The sequence below is a fragment of the Cebidichthys violaceus genome, unplaced genomic scaffold (genome assembly GCF_023349555.1).
Source record: "Cebidichthys violaceus isolate CVI_PGR_0920_01 unplaced genomic scaffold, fCebVio1.0.p SCAF_5, whole genome shotgun sequence".
In the NCBI taxonomy this organism is placed as follows: domain Eukaryota; kingdom Metazoa; phylum Chordata; class Actinopteri; order Perciformes; family Stichaeidae; genus Cebidichthys; species Cebidichthys violaceus.
The window spans coordinates 19,164,593-19,181,765 of record NW_027176705.1 but is presented as its reverse complement, the minus strand read 5'-3'; the positions used below and the strand labels follow the sequence as shown (position 1 = coordinate 19,181,765).

Below are 17,173 nucleotides of genomic sequence, written 5' to 3'. Positions count from 1 at the left end.
TTCTTGATCTCTCCTGTCATACTTACGTTTGCATAAATCAAATGATGAATCCATCATTTGTTGAGTTTAGTTTATCAGTGTGAGGCTGCCCGCAAAACTCATTTCCTAACACCACCCAGGACACCAAACACCATCCAGAACCACATCAGGGTTACCTGCGCTCATGAATCAGATTCAGCTCCGATACACGTTCAAACATCCCTCCGAAACGCATTTCATTAAAAGAGGATTTGGGTTCGGTGAGATGACGTCAACCCAGATCTCATGATGGCTCTGCAGCAGAACACAGCGTGACCCGGGCTGACCTGGAGATCACAGGATGCTGCTCCGTGTACAAATCAACCTCCAAAGTAACCATAATGTAGTCTACAGTGGTAGAAAGTAACTAAGTACTGCTCAGGTACTGTACTTAAGTACAATGTAGAGGTACTTGTATTCCAGTATTACAATGTTCTTTTCTGTACTTGGAGTAAGGAGTATTTTTAGAGGGTAGTACTGCAGTATGTATGTACCTGCTCTCTCCTCATTCTACCACGTTCTACACACAACTAGTACCTCGACATAATCCAAGCAAGTAAATTACCAAAGATGGAGCAGAACAAGACAGAACCCTCCATCTCAGATCACCTAAACTAAAAAGCTCTAGTGGCCTCTATCTAGTCATGCAGATCATTTTGGTGTTATTTGTCCAGTAACAGTTTGTACTGTATTATACACACACATATATAAATATATATATATATATATATATATATATATATATATATAAATAAATAATTGTAAATAAAACTGTAGTCCCTACATAAACCTGCAGACCTCGTTAGAAGCCATTCATAAGAACGGAGTTGCCAGGTTGTGAAAGAAATCCATTTTTCATCAGTCTTGATGAACTAAAGGGCAAACAAACCTTCCAAAAATGGTTTCCTAGCAACAGCTTAAAATATACAACCAGAAGTGAAAAGAGCTGTTATACTATCCAGGCTTTTCAAGGAGCATCAACCCAACAACAGCGTATCGGAAACAACATTTTTAATTGTTGAAATAAATACTCCATTACATGCATGATCAAAACACTTTAAAATACTATGGGAAGTCTGGTAAATAGTGTAAAACCTATGGCACACACTCACAGCAGCTTTTTACCAATTAGGAATTCACACAACTTGAAAACAAAAACAAGCATTGAGACACTCGGATCACTCTTTCCAATCTCACAAAGCACATGTAATCGAGTAGGTCAGCCAACCATAGGTTCACACAGTGAGGCTACATCCATCATCAAGGCTGGTGTTTTCACCGGAGCGGAAAACTGAGGTAAACTTTTCAGGTTTGAAGGCTGCCATCTGTCGGCGAGAGCCGAGCCGGGCCCAGAGCGCTCCAAGGGTCCGGTAGGAACAAAGGTCTGAGCCGCATCCAGCGCGACGCAGAGCCCCGTAGTTCCAGTACTGGTCGCTCCTCTGCATTCAAAACACACTTCGGCCACATGTACTGACCCACAGACAGCCTTCTTCTGATGTGACTCTGAACCTGATGAACAGGGATAACCCAAGTGAGTCTCTTTGGTACGTCAGAAAAGGACCCGAGGGGACGGGACACCGCGTCGCCTCTTCCTAAACTAATTCACAGAATGAGAGTTGACTGGCGGCAGAGTCCTCGGAGAGGAGCGCTCTCGGAGTGCCTGAGTGAGCAGAGTGCAGCCGTCGGACACCGCGCACGCCGAGTTACGCAGACGCTCGCGGTAGTCTGCCATTTTGGAGCTGCTCTCGGGGTGCTGTGCGACGTCTCTGAGGCCCTGAGTGAGGAGGACGCAGGCTGAAACCACACTCATGGCCCCCCCTAACACTGCAGTCTGTACCCCTTTCCCTTCTGCGGAGACACTCGCAGCTCTTCCCAGGAACTGAGGCTCTGTGGCGAACCCGACCAGGGCGCCGACGGCCTGGACCAGCGCCGCACTAAAGAGAACACAGCGGCTCCTCGTCAGCTCGCTGGGCTGGGTTTTCACCTCTTTGACGCACGCCAGGAAGGCCGTGCCGCTGGTGCTCATGCTCTTGACGCTCAGTTTGAACTGCTCTTTAGCAAAGCGGTCCCTGGACCTCTCGCTGGCTAGCGAGGAGATGTCCGTGAGATTCTTGAGGTTGGTGGAGATGTTCTGAGAGAGCTCGAGGAGGAGCTGGGGGGTGAGGTCTGGCAGGGGCGTGACTCGGAGGATGCCGCAGCTCTGCTCCACTTCGTGCCGGCAGCGGGTCACCTTGTAGCGGTCCACCAGGCCCGGCAGGCAGGGCTGAGAGCCGGGGGTCTCCACGGCCGCCAGGTAAGCGGCGTGGGCCGAGCACTCCGTCAAAGACACCACCAGGTCGGCCACCTCCAACAGACGGTCCCCCACCTCTGTGAAGCGGCCCATGTTGAGCTGGCTCTGGATGTCGTGGGTGAGGATGGAGAGCTCTTTGGTCCTGGCGATGACCGTGTCGCGGCACTGGTCGAAGGTGTCCGCCACTGCCACGCCCTCGGAGGTCATGACCGGCCTGGTCTCGCTGGACAGCAGAAGGAGGTCGGCCACCAACTGCATTTTGCCCTTACACGTGTCACAGATGGAGGAGAGACGCTTCCTCTGCTGCAAGCTGACACTGGGGGTGCTGGGGGATCCCTCGCTAGCCGATTTGCCAGAGCCACCACTAGCCATAATAAGGAGGAGGGGGGACGGGGGACGGGGGGCTGGGGACGGGGGGGGGGGTCAAACTGCTCTTCTGGAGGGGTTCGGTTATTTATAGTTTTCTGTCGCTGCACACTGCATCTCACTGTTTAAGACATTTCCAAGATCAGCCTCACCTCCCTCGCTTTTTACACACTCATTTAAATAACTGGCCAAACAGTCTTCCTTAAATTTCCTTCAGAGTAAAAGTCACCAACTGTACACACAGAACACGAAGTCTCAATGTAAACATGTAGACAGAGCTAAACTCAATAACTGCATTTACTTCTGTATGAATAACATTCCCCAGTATGAACTGTCGTGTCTCTAAAGTATATTATAATGGTTATTAGTAATATACTATGTAACACGGTCTGCCCAAATCTCCACAACTTCAGAGTAATCAGTGTAATGAGCTATATGCTTTCATCTTCACTCATTTAAATGCCCTAAACAACATAATCCAAAAGTCAATATGCTCATTGTTGTCCCAGGTTATCATGGAACAGAAGAATTCACAGGTTGTTGAATTAAAAAGAAAAGAAAAGAAATCACACACAAACTGCAGTGCCACCAAGGTGCCTTCTGAAAGGCAAAGTGCAGACTGACAATCTTAAAAATGAAAGAAAAAGAAAAAAATGTCAACAGCTCGTTAACGTTTGAAACAAGAAACACGTTTCCGATCGGAATGACATCTGCTGAACTGACTCTGTGCTATTCGTGAAACGTTAGATACAGACAAGAACAACATCAGCTCAACGTTTAGTCACTTAAATGGCTTTTCAGTCTTTTCACTATAATCGACAGGATATCATTTTGTGTCCACTCGCAGCAGAGCAAGTAGCCTGAAACAGCACCGAGACCTTGTCCGACTTGTTCCCGATGAGTTTGACCGGCCTGGCGTACTCATGCCGGTTACAAACAGGGCTCCACCCGGGCAGCTCTTCTGGACAGCGGGAAGATTTGTGTTTCCCTCCAGCACCATCGTTTCATGAGTCCTCCCAAGTAAAATCCACCGAAAGGACCACTTTCCAACACAAAGCCCGTCAATCCACTTTCAACCTTTTCTTTTTCAGACAGAGCCCTGGGTTAGAAGCTAGCAGTTGCTCCGGTCGCTTCGACTCCATATGCATCGTCCGTCTGTCCGCCCTCCACCTCCTCCTCCTCCGCGTCTTAACTCGGGACCAGATATTGTATAGCCCCGCATATCTTCCGAGGGGCTTCGCTTCTTATATCCGTACCAGTCTCTGATGTTCGAACATTTAACTCACTTGTATCGGGAGGTTTCCACTGTCACCGATCCGTAGACGTAGTTGGAAGAAGTGGCCGTTATTCCCAGAGATTCAAAGTCGTGCTGCGCGCTCCCGCTACAGTACTATGAGGAAGCAAGGAGGGTGTGGTCGCGGCTGAGCGGCTGCTGGACTCAGTTAAGTTGACGCAAAAGAAGTTGCTCTTCGCTTAACATACACTTTTCCACCCTGTCTGTGAACGGGTTGTTGTCTCACGTTAACGAAGTGGCGAGGGAAGAATGTAGTCACACAGTAGCAGGAGGTCCGAGGAGTTTCGCGGCTGCTTTTACTTTCAGGACTGGCTGTTAAGTCTGCCATGAGACATCCCTATTACGTCAAGCGACCGGCTAGCCTAGCTAGCTAACATGACATCGGAAGCTTGAGTTTTCAAAATAAAAGCAGAGGATCGGCGCACTCCTCGATATTTTGTTGTTTTAGGAACCGGGCAGAGAGTTCAGATTCTTCAATTAAAACACAGTAGAGTTTGTATAACATATTGCAAAGTAGAAGTAGCCTAAATTGGAACCAGTATTTTATATTATTTCGTGAATAAATTATTTGGTATTGCCCCCCAAGCTAGAATGTTATTCCTGGCAGTGAATGGCAGTGCATGTTCTAAAACAGCATGTAACCCTTCATGCTATATGACATATATAATATAATATAATATAATGTAATATATTTGAACCATTAACATTTACTGAAATGTTAACAGGAATCTCATGTTTGTTGAAACAAGATTCATGTGGAAGGGATCCAACAACATTAAAGTGATGAATTGTACTGCAATGTAATGATGGGAAAATATTAGCTGAATGTCTTGCAAATGTATTCCAAAAAGTAGTGCCAAATATTAGATCAGTGGGGCTTTTTACAAGATAGATCTATCAAGGCAAGGCAAGTTTATTTGTAGAGCACATTTCAACAACAAGGCAATTCAAAGTGCTTCACATAAAACCATTAAAAGCATCAAGACATAATGCAAAAGAAAAAGAGATTTAAAAACAATTAAGAACATTCATTAAAACATTAAGAACAGTCATTAAAACACTAAAAAGCTAAAAACAGAATAATAGTTGCAGTGCAGTTTAAGAAATAAAATACAGTAGTAAAATGCAGAAATTGATTAATATCCTTGAATGTGGTTCAATCAAAGGCAGCAGCAAACAGAAAAGTCTTCAGTCTGGATCTAAAGGAGCTGAGGGTCTCTGCAGACCTGCAGCTTTCTGGGACTTTGTTCCAGATATGTGGAGCAGAAGAACCGAATGCTGCTTCTCCATGTTTAGTTCTGACTCTGGGAACAGAAAGTAGACCGGTCCCAGACCACCTCAGGGGTCGGGATGGTTCATAAGGTAGCAGCAGATCAGAGATGTATTTTGGCCCTAAACCATTCAGTGCTTTATAAACCAACAGCAGGATTTTAAAGTCAATTCTTTGTTGGACAGGAAGCCAGTGAAGACCTCAGAACTGGAGTGATGTGATCCACTTTCTTGGTCTTAGTGAGGACTTGAGCTGCAGCGTTCTGAATCAGCTGCAGCTTTCTGACTGACTTTTTACAGAGACAATATGAAACAAATAAAAAAACCACTGCTTTATTTATTTATGTATTTGCTGAGTTTGAAAGAACATTGTAAAATATCCATATTAGTTGGATACAAGTAATTGATAACACAAAGTGTAAAATAATAACTAATGGCTTTTTCTCCATAATTATTCTGCAGTAGCGAGATTTAAAACAAGGATGGAGCCTCTCTGTCTAATAACTATGAATTACAGCAATACAAAGTTGAACTAGAAATAGGAAGGTTTGAGAATAAAAAAATAGTAACATGTAATAGTTTAATATACATTTAACCAAATGTTGCTATTCTGTATATTGAATAACTTTTCAGTTATTTTAAAACGGAAACTTAATAATGGTAAATGTACCATTGTTACCGTGTACAAATTGGATCTTTGATTAGCACACATTTTGAGCTTTGTTGGGTTGTAGTCTGTCAACAAAATGGTCGGATGGCCCAAAAGAATGTCTAAGGTACACATATAAACATGTACCATATAAACATGGAATACATTACAAAGGAAAACTTTAAACAGATGACAGACAACAGAAAGGATTGGACCATGATGTAGCTGGTGTACTGTTTATTCTGGCATCTCTGACATCTGTAACCCAAGCCCTAAACATCTCAAATGCTTGTCAACGATTATCAAAATCCAAAAACCCAGCTCCAAGTGACCGACAGCTTCGGTATTCCAGTGGTCCAGATAAAAGTCTGGATTATGGATATGAACTTGTTCCCACTTGGTTTAAGCTATACAAGGTATTAATCATATTAAGCAGCATATAATTTGATACGATCATTATTTGGATTCACACTTTTTAGTAAATGACAGTTTGTTTTACACAGACTGTTACATATTTGTTATGTTTGGGGAAGTTTAAGTGACACAGCAACACGGATGATTCCCTCCCGACAATGCTCCATTACCTCATGCTGTAGTTTGTTTTTTCTCATTGTCAGTGAAATGTGAATCCTATAACTGAAAATAATAACGTCTGAGTCATTGTCCAATCATTAAACTCAGGTGTGGACGGTATCCAATCACAAGAGTTGAAGGGGAACAGCAAAAAGCCAATCCAGTTGTAGTGTGGGAGGGACTTTACTGTACGTAATGGACCACTGTGGGAGAAAGCCTCCTGGACACAGTCTTTGACACAGGACACTAATATGATGTGTCTGTGACAATTTCCTGAAGTGCTTATAACAGGATCATCAATCGTAAAACTGATACAATCACTATGAATCCTTTTAGCATAGTCGTGAATAGAGTCATTTTGTATTGACTTGAAATGTATATTTATATTCATTCATTTTTCTCAGTGTAAGATTTTGCGTGATCTTTTCCAACTAAGTAAAAGAGGGTTTTGCTGTTTCAAGTAGAGAAAGAAATATTCAGATCTTTTATTTTAAGTGGGCTAAAATTAGCAAAGTAAACGTACTCTGTTGCAATTAAAGGTCAAGCGTTCAAAATTCTACTTCAGTCCAAGTACAAAAGTATAGCAGCAAAATGTACGCAAAGTAAAAGTATTAATAAAGCAGAAAATCGTGTCTTTCATTGAACTATAGATAAAAAAGAAAATATTGAAATTGGTGTGATCCAAAAATTGACACCAGTTTCTAAAATGATTTTTAACACAGAAAACATCTTTTTTTTTTCAGACTAAGACGACATTTCAGACAGAACGATGAAGCTCAGGTATGTTGCATGCTAACAAACCCCTCTTTTCTTCTTGGTAGGAGGTTGAGATGAACACACTGTTGTACTGTCAGTGAGATTTGCAGCTGCACAGGGCACAGTGCCATTGGGTGGAGTCGGCCAGAGAGGAAACAGCTCTACACTTTCTGTCGGCTAGGCTAGATCTCTGAGCTCCACAACCCCGTGAACTCTGCTGGCCCCCGCTCACTGCTTTCTAACAGCGCCACGGTAACATGGCCGCGCTCACCGAGGAGACATAATGATTTAATAATGTTATGCTCAGGATCGTAGCAGCAAAGTAACCGTAGACAAATGTAATCTAATAATGGTCTCTTATCATCTACTGTGTTTCCTGCCTCTGAACACAATGGAAGCTCCTCCCTGACTTTCACAAAAGTATCAACTTTTGGCATCTGGCCTAAATACTTCTGTACTTAAATGATCAGTCTGGTGATGTTCTATATCTTTCTTACTGTCAGCACATCTGCAAACCCACCACACGTGCACTAATGCACGACTGAAAATAGTCCCCATCAAATGCACTATCTCCTCCCGTTTGAGTGGCATTTGTGAAACTGCAGTGTTATGACGATGATGATGATAATGATGATGATGGTATATATTTGAGCTGTATTTTTAAGATTCATGTCTTCAGGAGGAACCAAAGGGTAACCGAGATCTGAGCCACAGAGAGGGTAGGGAAGTCACAAAGTAGCTACTGACTAATTTAACAATTAGTCATTAACTGATTGTTAAAAGCCTTTAACAATCAGTATTCACCCACAGTCCCAGAAATAGATTTTAAAATCTCAAACTCAGGGGTCAGTGGGCCATTTTGTTATCCTCACACAGGTAATCAGAGGGTCATGGGAATTCAACAAACCCACCTACATGTGTTTTGTAGATCAGTAACTAAACTAATTAGATTAAGCTTCGGATGTTCTCCGTTTTATTCTGTGGGAGAAGCTTGTTGTGGTGCTGAAAGGTTAGTCAATGTACAATCGAGAGACAGACCTGAATGAACATTGTCAACACAGAGTCAGGCATGTTCAAAGTGAAGACTGGACTCCAACGAGCCCTTGTCTCCGCTTATTCTTTGTAATATTGATGGACAGGATATCAGCCAAGGGTATCAATCAACACTGAGATGACTTCATTGAACATCAATTGGCTTGATGAAGTCAATTTCCATCAAAACAGCCAATGAACACAGAGTGAACACATTTTTCTCAGAGGCCGTTCACATGTTGCCGCAGTTTTATCCTTGTATCCAAGGTGCTTGGGGGGTTATGCTCATGTTTAAAGAGAACTGGATACAGCGTTGGAGGCGGCACCCCATTCATTCTCATGAAAGTTATGATCAGACGCGCACAAGCCAAAAAAAGTTTGATTTCCCAGTTTGAAATTAGCCGGGTCTTCCACCGATCTTCTGCATTATAGGGCCCGTAGAGCAAGCGCACTGGTGTTTCCTTTAGCCCCGCCTCCCAGCCCTTGGTTGAGGCCGAGCCCTCAGGAAGAGCGCCAGGCTTTGAAGAAGATTTGACGTAGTGGCCAAACGATGGAATTACAATTTCTGAGTCCGTCACGTGACGCCATGGGGGCCAAAAAAGACTTTTTTCCAATAGACTTACATTGAGAAACTCAGTGGATAATTTACTTTGAGGCAAATCAACTACCCAGTATGAACACTTTAATATGCACTAATAGAGTTAATGTCCTTCCTCCGTTCATGGGAATGAGCCCGAGAACGTGGTTCATGTGTTCATATAATGATCCACTGAGTCTCTGGGGAAAAGTCTTTTTGGGCCCCATGGCGTCACGTGACTGACGCAGAAGTTGTAATTCCACCGTTGGCCACTATGTCAGATTTGCTCCAGAGCCCTGCGCTCTTTCTGGGGACTTGGTTGTGCTACTGTTGCGCCTGCTGCTACCAAGCAACTGTAACATGCACCCTGCAATTACAATGATGATGATGATGCTGTGGTAATTTAGCAGTAAGCCTCACTGATTAAACTAAATAAAGGCAAAAGAAAGATACATGGATTTCCAGCACTGTAGAGCCCACACAGTAGCTTTACTGCTAAATTTGTCAGTTGTCAGTTTTGGCTGACATTTCAACCGGATGGTGTGACGTCATTGGACAGCAAGGGTGAATCAAGTCAAATTGTCCGTGGGACAGATTGTAAAGTTCCAGGTAGCCCTGCACTAAAATGAGTAACTTCTCTAAATATTTACAGTAAACTGATTTTCTGTGCTATTTTGTATTTAATAGAAGTGGAGCCCCATAAAATAGAAAACGCGTACTTTTAAAAATTCTGAATCAGAAGGATGGAAAAATGTCTTGAAGATATTTTAAAGGTTGAAATATAAATACAAGCGCAGAATTAATTCTGGCATTATTTTGAAAATCCTACATATAGTGTGCGTGCCGCTAGCGCCGGTCGGCTTTTTGCAGCTCTGACGCGCCCCTCCCGTCTTGTGACCGGCGGACTCCAGAGCCAATGACAGTACACCATCTGTAAACATGGCGTCTGACTTCAGGTGGAGAAGTGTTACGGTAGTGCTCCTTCTATGCACACATTTACTTTGTGTATTAGCGACTGACAACAAAGAAAAGGCCAAGAAAAAGAAGGACATCCGAGACTACAATGATGCAGATATGGCCCGGCTCCTGGAGCAGTGGGAGGTAACGATAACGTGAATGTTTTCATTCAGTCAGCCACAGACATTAGCAGGCAGCTAGCCTAGCCGTTAGCTGGGCATGTAGCTAGTTTAACGTTAAGGAGCCATGCATCGTCAGGAACATGGAGCTCCTCGGTGTCCACGCGAACACGTACTAGTTTATCACAATCATTAGCTCCGTGTTTGTAATGGTTGTTACATCCTGAGATGGGAGTGGTGACGTTAGTAACACTAGCAGAGAGATGATCTCGCTTTAGTGTTGTAATGTGACTTCATAGAGAGTCGTTCGTTCTGTTCTCCATTCACAGAGGTATCAGCGAAATGCACAGTTTCAAAAGTTCAAAAGTGTTTGGGCAGAACAAAGTGCCCACGTGAGCTGTCTAGTACTGTCTGTACTCGTTTCTCAGTACTCTAAAGTGTACTTTAAAACTCTGCACACAATGAGCACAGTCATTATTGGTCAAGTGTGTGTGTGTGTGTGCATATGAGGAATTGTTCTCAATGTACTTAAAAACAGAACAAGGTTAAATGGAAATAGAAATAGACAATACAGCTAAAAAGCAGGACAACACGTATAACTAGAAAATGCACTGTCTGCAGAAAATGCGTGGGAAAGCTACGAGAAATCTCAAAGCATTGCTGAAAATACCGAAATATGAAACTACCTGCCTTCAAACTGTTGAAGCCTAAACGCCATGTGTGCACTGCACTGCTGACATCCCTTCTAGTTGAAATGTAGAAGTGATCAATATCTACATTTAGATGTTGTTATTATTATGATTATTATTATAGATGTGGATGAGAAGTGACTTGTGAGAGGCTTATAAGGGCTAACTGTAGAAAGTGTGACTAGGAAAGCATGAATGCCGATGTCCTGATCACATGTTTTACTGAATGTCACACTGTGATGGTTAACGTTAAAAGAAGTGTCATTAATCCGTGGTTCACGTGTGTGTATATATATATATATATATATATATATATATATATATATATATATATATATATATATATATATATATATATATAAAAGCAACAATGACCAACATGGTGTTTACATAGATGTCAGTGAGTGTTCTGTAAATTGTTAACAAATACAAATAGTGCAAAGGAGTAAATATTGAATGGATAAAGTACCGGATGACTTTAAATTCATGAAGTGTACAGTATATATGTTTTAATTTTATACATTCAAACATGTTGAGTCATGTTCAGAGTTGTGTGAAAGCAGTTTTGAAAGTATCAAGTAACTATAATAATCATATAAATGTCATTTAGTCTTACCTGATGACTCACTGCACATTATTCCTGCTCGTTGTTCCTCAGGAGGACGATGACATCGAGGAAGGTGACCTCCCAGAGCACAAGAGATCCCCTCCCCCCATCGATTTTGCCAAGATTGACCCCTCCAAGCCGGAGGAGCTGCTCAAGATGTCCAAGAAGGGCAAGACTCTGATGGTGTTTGCGACGGTGTCAGGAGATCCCACCGAGAAGGAGACGGAGGAGATCACGGGCCTGTGGCAGGGCAGCCTCTTCAACGCCAACTTTGATATTCAGAGGTAGTCGCTCTCTGAACCTCCTGTCATTCACAAGAACTGTCTTCAGCTGGGCTGGTGTCACTGTCTGTTTCTACTGTAGTAATACACTCACTGTGGAAAAGGAGCTCATAGAACCTCACCTAAAAGCATCTGAATCATAATGTTTAACAAAGCTATTAGAAATACATTGGTAGTTGTGCAAGAATGATGAAGCTTCAGGCTTTTAACAGTGATGAAGGCCTTCATCAGTGGATGAAGTTTGCTGAGTTGTCATCAGTATTGAAGTACTGAACTTTTGTTCTTGTGACAGTGAATAACCACCTCTTATCACGTCATGTGATACTAAATGAAGGCTTAATTGTGCTTCTTTTTTTTTTTAAAAAAACTCTTTATAACTTGTTAGTTGACTTTTTTTCACCACCTGGTGGGAACAATTGTAATTACACCTCTAATTGATGAGCCTTACAGTGGCAGTGAAAGCAGCCACAGTGGAGGTCCCACCCGTGAACAGGCTCAGGTAGGTATTCAGTCTCTAAACACTGGTGTCACAGTAGTTCTGATGCAGGCTTTGGAAAAAAATCTCAAATAAACGTAGCGACCTCCACAGTGTGGATGTGAAGTCCAGTGTAACAAACTCTGAAACGTGGAATTTGGGCCAGTAAGGTTATATAAAGCTTACCCAGCTAGCAAGAGATCCGCGCGCTGACTTGGGTTGTCACGGGAACCGATACTTTGGTTCCAAGTCGGTACCAAAATCCAGAAAACGGGACAGTACCTGTTTTTCTACTGTACCGTACCAGAGGACGGACCCTGTTTCATCCTAATGTTGAAATGGGCAGAAGGAGAGCTAGTTACCGTTAGCCGTTAGCAGCCGGAGCACAGTCCTGCTTGGCTAAATACCGGAGCTAACGGCTAACGTTAAAGGGAGGTTGCGTTATGTCAAATTATGATGTGTTCAAGTTCTATTCAGTAAAAATCAGTATTGGGCAAACGTGAATTCTTAAGTTATCATGATGTGTTGAAATGAGATGATTTCCAGAATGAACCTCTCCACCTGCAGCTCAGCCGTTTGTTTGTAACAGCATGAGATGAATCCGTGGCGGACAGTAACTAAGTACATGTACTCAAGTACTACTGTTTTTAAGTACATTTCTGATGCTACTTTCTTCTCCACTTCATTTCAGAGGGAAACGTTTCATGTTTTACTTCAATACATTTATTTCTAATGAGTAATTAAACCACCTAAAATCTAAAGTGAATAAATGAGCTCTATCGTAGTCAGCATCTTCCATTTCACTGCATTAAAGATATGAATCTCAATCTATTATTAGAATATAAAATATTGTAACGACTAAAAAGACCTTTTATTTAGGTACGATTTTGAATGCAGGACTTTTGCTTGTAACAGTTTTTTTTTTTTTAAATGGTGGTATTATAGTTATTTTACGAGTAAAAGATCCTAGTACTTTTTTCAGTACTGGTGGTAATTACTGACTCAGGCTCAGCTAAATGGATAATTTAGTCACGTTTTCTGCCGCTACGCAGACGCACACATGCGCTTCACGCACTGCTACGTGCGCGCGTATGACGTTTAACCCGTGCACATGAATACCAGGAGCACGCACGTGATATGAGAACAAGGAGCCAGCATTTCAAATGTGCTCCGCGAGCTCGCTCATCAAGGTTACTGTTGAGACAGTCATTCTGAGACCAGTTTGTTAACATTATGCCACTGTTGACAAAATAATCATTTTCTATAAAAGACGCCGTTTTCTTTTTTTTTCACAGTCTGGGATATGTTAATGATTAGCAACATTGATTTTGATGTGGAAACCATGAACATAGCATGTATTTTCCTGATGTAAAAGAATGCATGATTTTATTCGGGGCATAGAGCTTAGTGTCTGTATTTTGGCTACTTTGTTTATTATAGACTAATTTTAGTAGCTGGAAAAAAAAACCGGACAGTCATGTGGAAATGTATGCTATATGCATATACAGCCAAAATGAGAAAGCCTAAAATGTCCCTAATGATGCCTACAAGTTAATGAAGCTGTTATCCACTCTCTGAATACAACACCGTGAACAGTGAGTAAATGATGTGTCCTCCACCCGTCCTGCAGGTTCGTGGTGGGCTCTAACAGGGTGATCTTCATGCTGCGGGACGGCAGCGTGGCCTGGGAGGTCAAAGACTTCCTCGTGTCCCAGGAGCGCTGCATGGACGTCACCGTGGAGGGACAGGTGTTCCCCGGGAAGGCCGCCAAGAAAGACGACGCCAAATACAAGCAGCCGAAAGAAGTCAACGCCAAGAAGAAGAGCAAAAAGAAGGCGGAGACCAAGAAGCCCGACTTGGAGGGGAACAGTGCCGGGCATCTGGAGCTGTGACGGAGGCTCGGGTCTCCTTTTCTTCTGGCCTTAGACATGCATATTGTGACAACCTGTCTGTCAGCAATAAGCTGTTTGGGGGGGGGGGGCTGCAGGACCACCATGTGAAGAGTCAGTGGTGTGAGTGAACTGAAGCGTCCTGGTGAGCACAGTAACCCTGACTCTGATCCAGCTCTCCCTCACTGGAACATGTTGCAGCGACTAAGTCATGATTTAAAAAGCTCTTTCAAATCTGTTGTAAATCAATGCTGTCTGGGTTCTTCACATAATTTTTGTTGTTGTTTGATGATCACCTAATGAAAACCAGTGCAGTCAGATGTAGTTTGAAAGGTACTTGATTTTGGTTCATCAGACCCTCCAGGTCCTGGAAAGAGTTCTGTTGTCTTTGTTCACATCCAGCAGCATTTCAAATTTGATTTTTCACTGAATATGAAAATAAAACCATTTTTATACAATCGTATGAGATTTCTTCAGAAGATATATGCAAAGAAGGACATTTTCATTTCAAATGTCCCCTGATTAAACCCAACGCCACTCAGGTTCTGATGGACGAGTCATTTCTTCAGACTGCTGACATCATCACAGGAGTTCTGCTCAATGCACATTGGTAAGACACAGACAGGCCAGTATGCACTACAGTTCATGGAGGGCAGGAATCCAGCTCTCTGTATGAAGTCAAACATGTTCACATGAACCAGTTAGAGTGAAACCATTTCACACGTTGTCGTTGAGCTGTTAAAGGGCCAGTGCAGAAAAATGACAGAAAGACGACGCTCCTCTCTCGTGGGACCGTGCACAGAGCTGAGTTTCTATGATGCACCTCTCTATGTCCACCAATAGGTGAAGTAAAATAGTCACTATAACACTCTGATTGTAAACACAGTGCTCGTTAAAACACACACACACACACTTCCCTCACAATCGAGTTTCACTGTGAACTTCACAATGTGTTTTCAAAATTCAGTCCTGATCGTATCTTTCACTGAAACGTCCCTCTGAAACACGACGTAGCAGGCAGAGTATTCAGAGGACTGCAGACTGAACGGTCTCTCTGAACGGTCTCTCTCTCTGAACGGTCTCTCTCTCTCTGAACGGTCTCTCTCTCTGAACGGTCTCTCTCTCTGAACGGTCTCTCTCTCTCTGAACGGTCTCTCTCTCTGAACGGTCTCTCTCTTTCTGAACGGTCTCTCTCTCTGAACGGTCTCTCTCTCTCTGAACGGTCTCTCTGAACGGTCTCTCTCTCTCTGAACGGTCTCTCTCTCTGAACGGTCTCTCTCTCTCTGAACGGTCTCTCTCTCTCTCTCTCTCTCTCTCTCTCTGAACGCTCTCTCTCTCTGAACGGTCTCTCTCTCTGAACGGTCTCTCTCTCTCTCTCTCTCTCTCTGAACGGTCTCTCTCTCTCTCAACGGTCTCTCTCTCTGAATGGTCTCTCTCTCTGAACGGTCTCTCTCTGAACGGTCTCTCTCTCTGAACGGTCTCTCTGAACGGTCTCTCTCTCTCTCTGAACGGTCTCTCTCTCTCTGAACGGTCTCTCTCTCTGAACGGTCTCTCTGAACGGTCTCTCTCTCTCTGAACGGTCTCTCTCTCTCTGAACGGTCTCTCTGAACGGTCTCTCTCTCTCTGAACGGTCTCTCTCTCTCTGAACGGTCTCTCTCTCTGAACGGTCTCTCTCTGAACGGTCTCTCTCTCTGAACGGTCTCTCTGAACGGTCTCTCTCTCTGAACGGTCTCTCTCTCTGAACGGTCTCTCTGAACGGTCTCTCTCTCTCTGAACGGTCTCTCTCTCTGAACGGTCTCTCTGAACGGTCTCTCTCTCTCTGAACGGTCTCTCTCTCTGAACGGTCTCTCTCTCTGAACGGTCTCTCTCTGAACGGTCTCTCTCTCTGAACGGTCTCTCTCTCTCTGAACGGTCTCTCTCTCTCTGAACGGTCTCTCTCTCTCTGAACGGTCTCTCTCTCTCTGAACGGTCTCTCTCTCTGAACGGTCTTTCTTTCTGAACGGTCTCTCTCTCTGAACGGTCTCTCTCTCTCTGAACGGTCTCTCTCTCTGAACGGTCTCTCTGAATGGTCTCTCTCTCTCTGAATGGTTTCTCTCTCTCTGAACGGTCTCTCTCTCTCTCTCTGAACGGTCTCTCTCTCTCTGAACGGTCTCTCTATCTCTGAACAGTCTCTCTCTCTCTCTGAACGGTCTCTCTGAATGGTCTCTCTCTCTCTGAACGGTCTCTCTCTCTCTGAACGGTCTCTCTCTCTCTGAATGGTTTCTCTCTCTCTGAACGGTCTCTCTCTCTCTCTCTGAACGGTCTCTCTCTCTCTGAACGGTCTCTCTATCTCTGAACAGTCTCTCTCTCTCTCTGAACAGTCTCTCTCTGAACGGTCTCTCTCTTTCTGAATGGTCTCTCTCTGAACAGTCTCTCTCTCTCTGAACGGTCTCTCTCTCTCTGAACGGTCTCTCTCTCGCTGAACGGTTTCTCTCTGAACGGTCTCTCTCTCTAAACGGTCTCTCTCTGAACGGTCTCTCTCTCTGAACGGTCTCTCTCTCGCTGAACGGTCTCTCTCTCGCTGAACGGTCTCTCTCTTTGAACGGTCTCTCTCTCGCTGAACGGTCTCTCTCTCTCTGAACGGTCTCTCTCTCTGAACGGTCTCTCTCTGAATGGTCTCTCTCTCTGAACGGTCTCTCTCTCTCTGAACGGTCTCTCTCTCTCTGAATGGTCTCTCTCTCTGAACAGTCTCTCTCTCTCTGAATGGCCTCTCTCTGAACGGTCTCTCTCTGAACGGTCTCTCTCTCTCTGAACGGTCTCTCTCTTTCTGAATGGTCTCTCTCTCTGAACGGCCTCTCTCTCTTTCTGAACGGTCTATCTCTGAACGGTCTCTCTCTTTCTGAACGGTCTATCTCTCTGAACGGTCTCTCTCTTTCTGAACGGTCTCTCTCTGAACGGTCTCTCTCTCTCTGAACGGTCTCTCTCTCTCTGAACGATCTGTTTTAGCATCTTCCTCTTCAAGGCCCTTTGTATGTAATACAAAGAAATGTAATAACACTTATGTTAAACCTCAACAAAACGTAATACATTTTTCACATATTTTAAATAACATGCTGCGTTTTGTAATTAACAGCCTGAATGCAATATGTAAAACATTTTCCCCGTCATAATATAGTATGCCATCAAAATAAATTATAATTAGCTATTGAAATATAGTAGTATGACATCTAAAATGTTATACTATGGTATGGCATACAAATGTCAAATTATATGTTGGCAAAATGTCAAAAACATAGTATGTAGAAAAACAAATAGCAATTTTGAATGTCATAAAAGGTAACGGTACAGTATTT

At 43.5% G+C, this 17,173-nt stretch overlaps 2 protein-coding genes across 2 annotated transcripts; one reads left to right on the top strand and one right to left on the bottom strand.

Annotated features, from left to right (window-relative positions):
- Window positions 1-1,012: 1,012 nt before the first annotated feature.
- On the bottom strand, window positions 1,013-4,297 carry tlnrd1 (talin rod domain containing 1). The gene has a single exon (XM_068731072.1). The coding sequence runs from the start codon at window positions 2,678-2,680 to the stop codon at window positions 1,616-1,618; it is 1,065 nt and encodes a 354-aa protein (XP_068587173.1). The 5' UTR covers window positions 2,681-4,297; the 3' UTR covers window positions 1,013-1,615.
- Window positions 4,298-9,762: 5,465 nt separating this feature from the next.
- On the top strand, window positions 9,763-14,299 carry mesd (mesoderm development LRP chaperone). The gene is made up of 3 exons (XM_068731040.1): window positions 9,763-9,925; window positions 11,248-11,480; window positions 13,583-14,299. The coding sequence occupies exons 1-3, from the start codon at window positions 9,764-9,766 to the stop codon at window positions 13,842-13,844; spliced, it is 657 nt and encodes a 218-aa protein (XP_068587141.1). The 5' UTR covers window position 9,763; the 3' UTR covers window positions 13,845-14,299.
- Window positions 14,300-17,173: the final 2,874 nt, after the last annotated feature.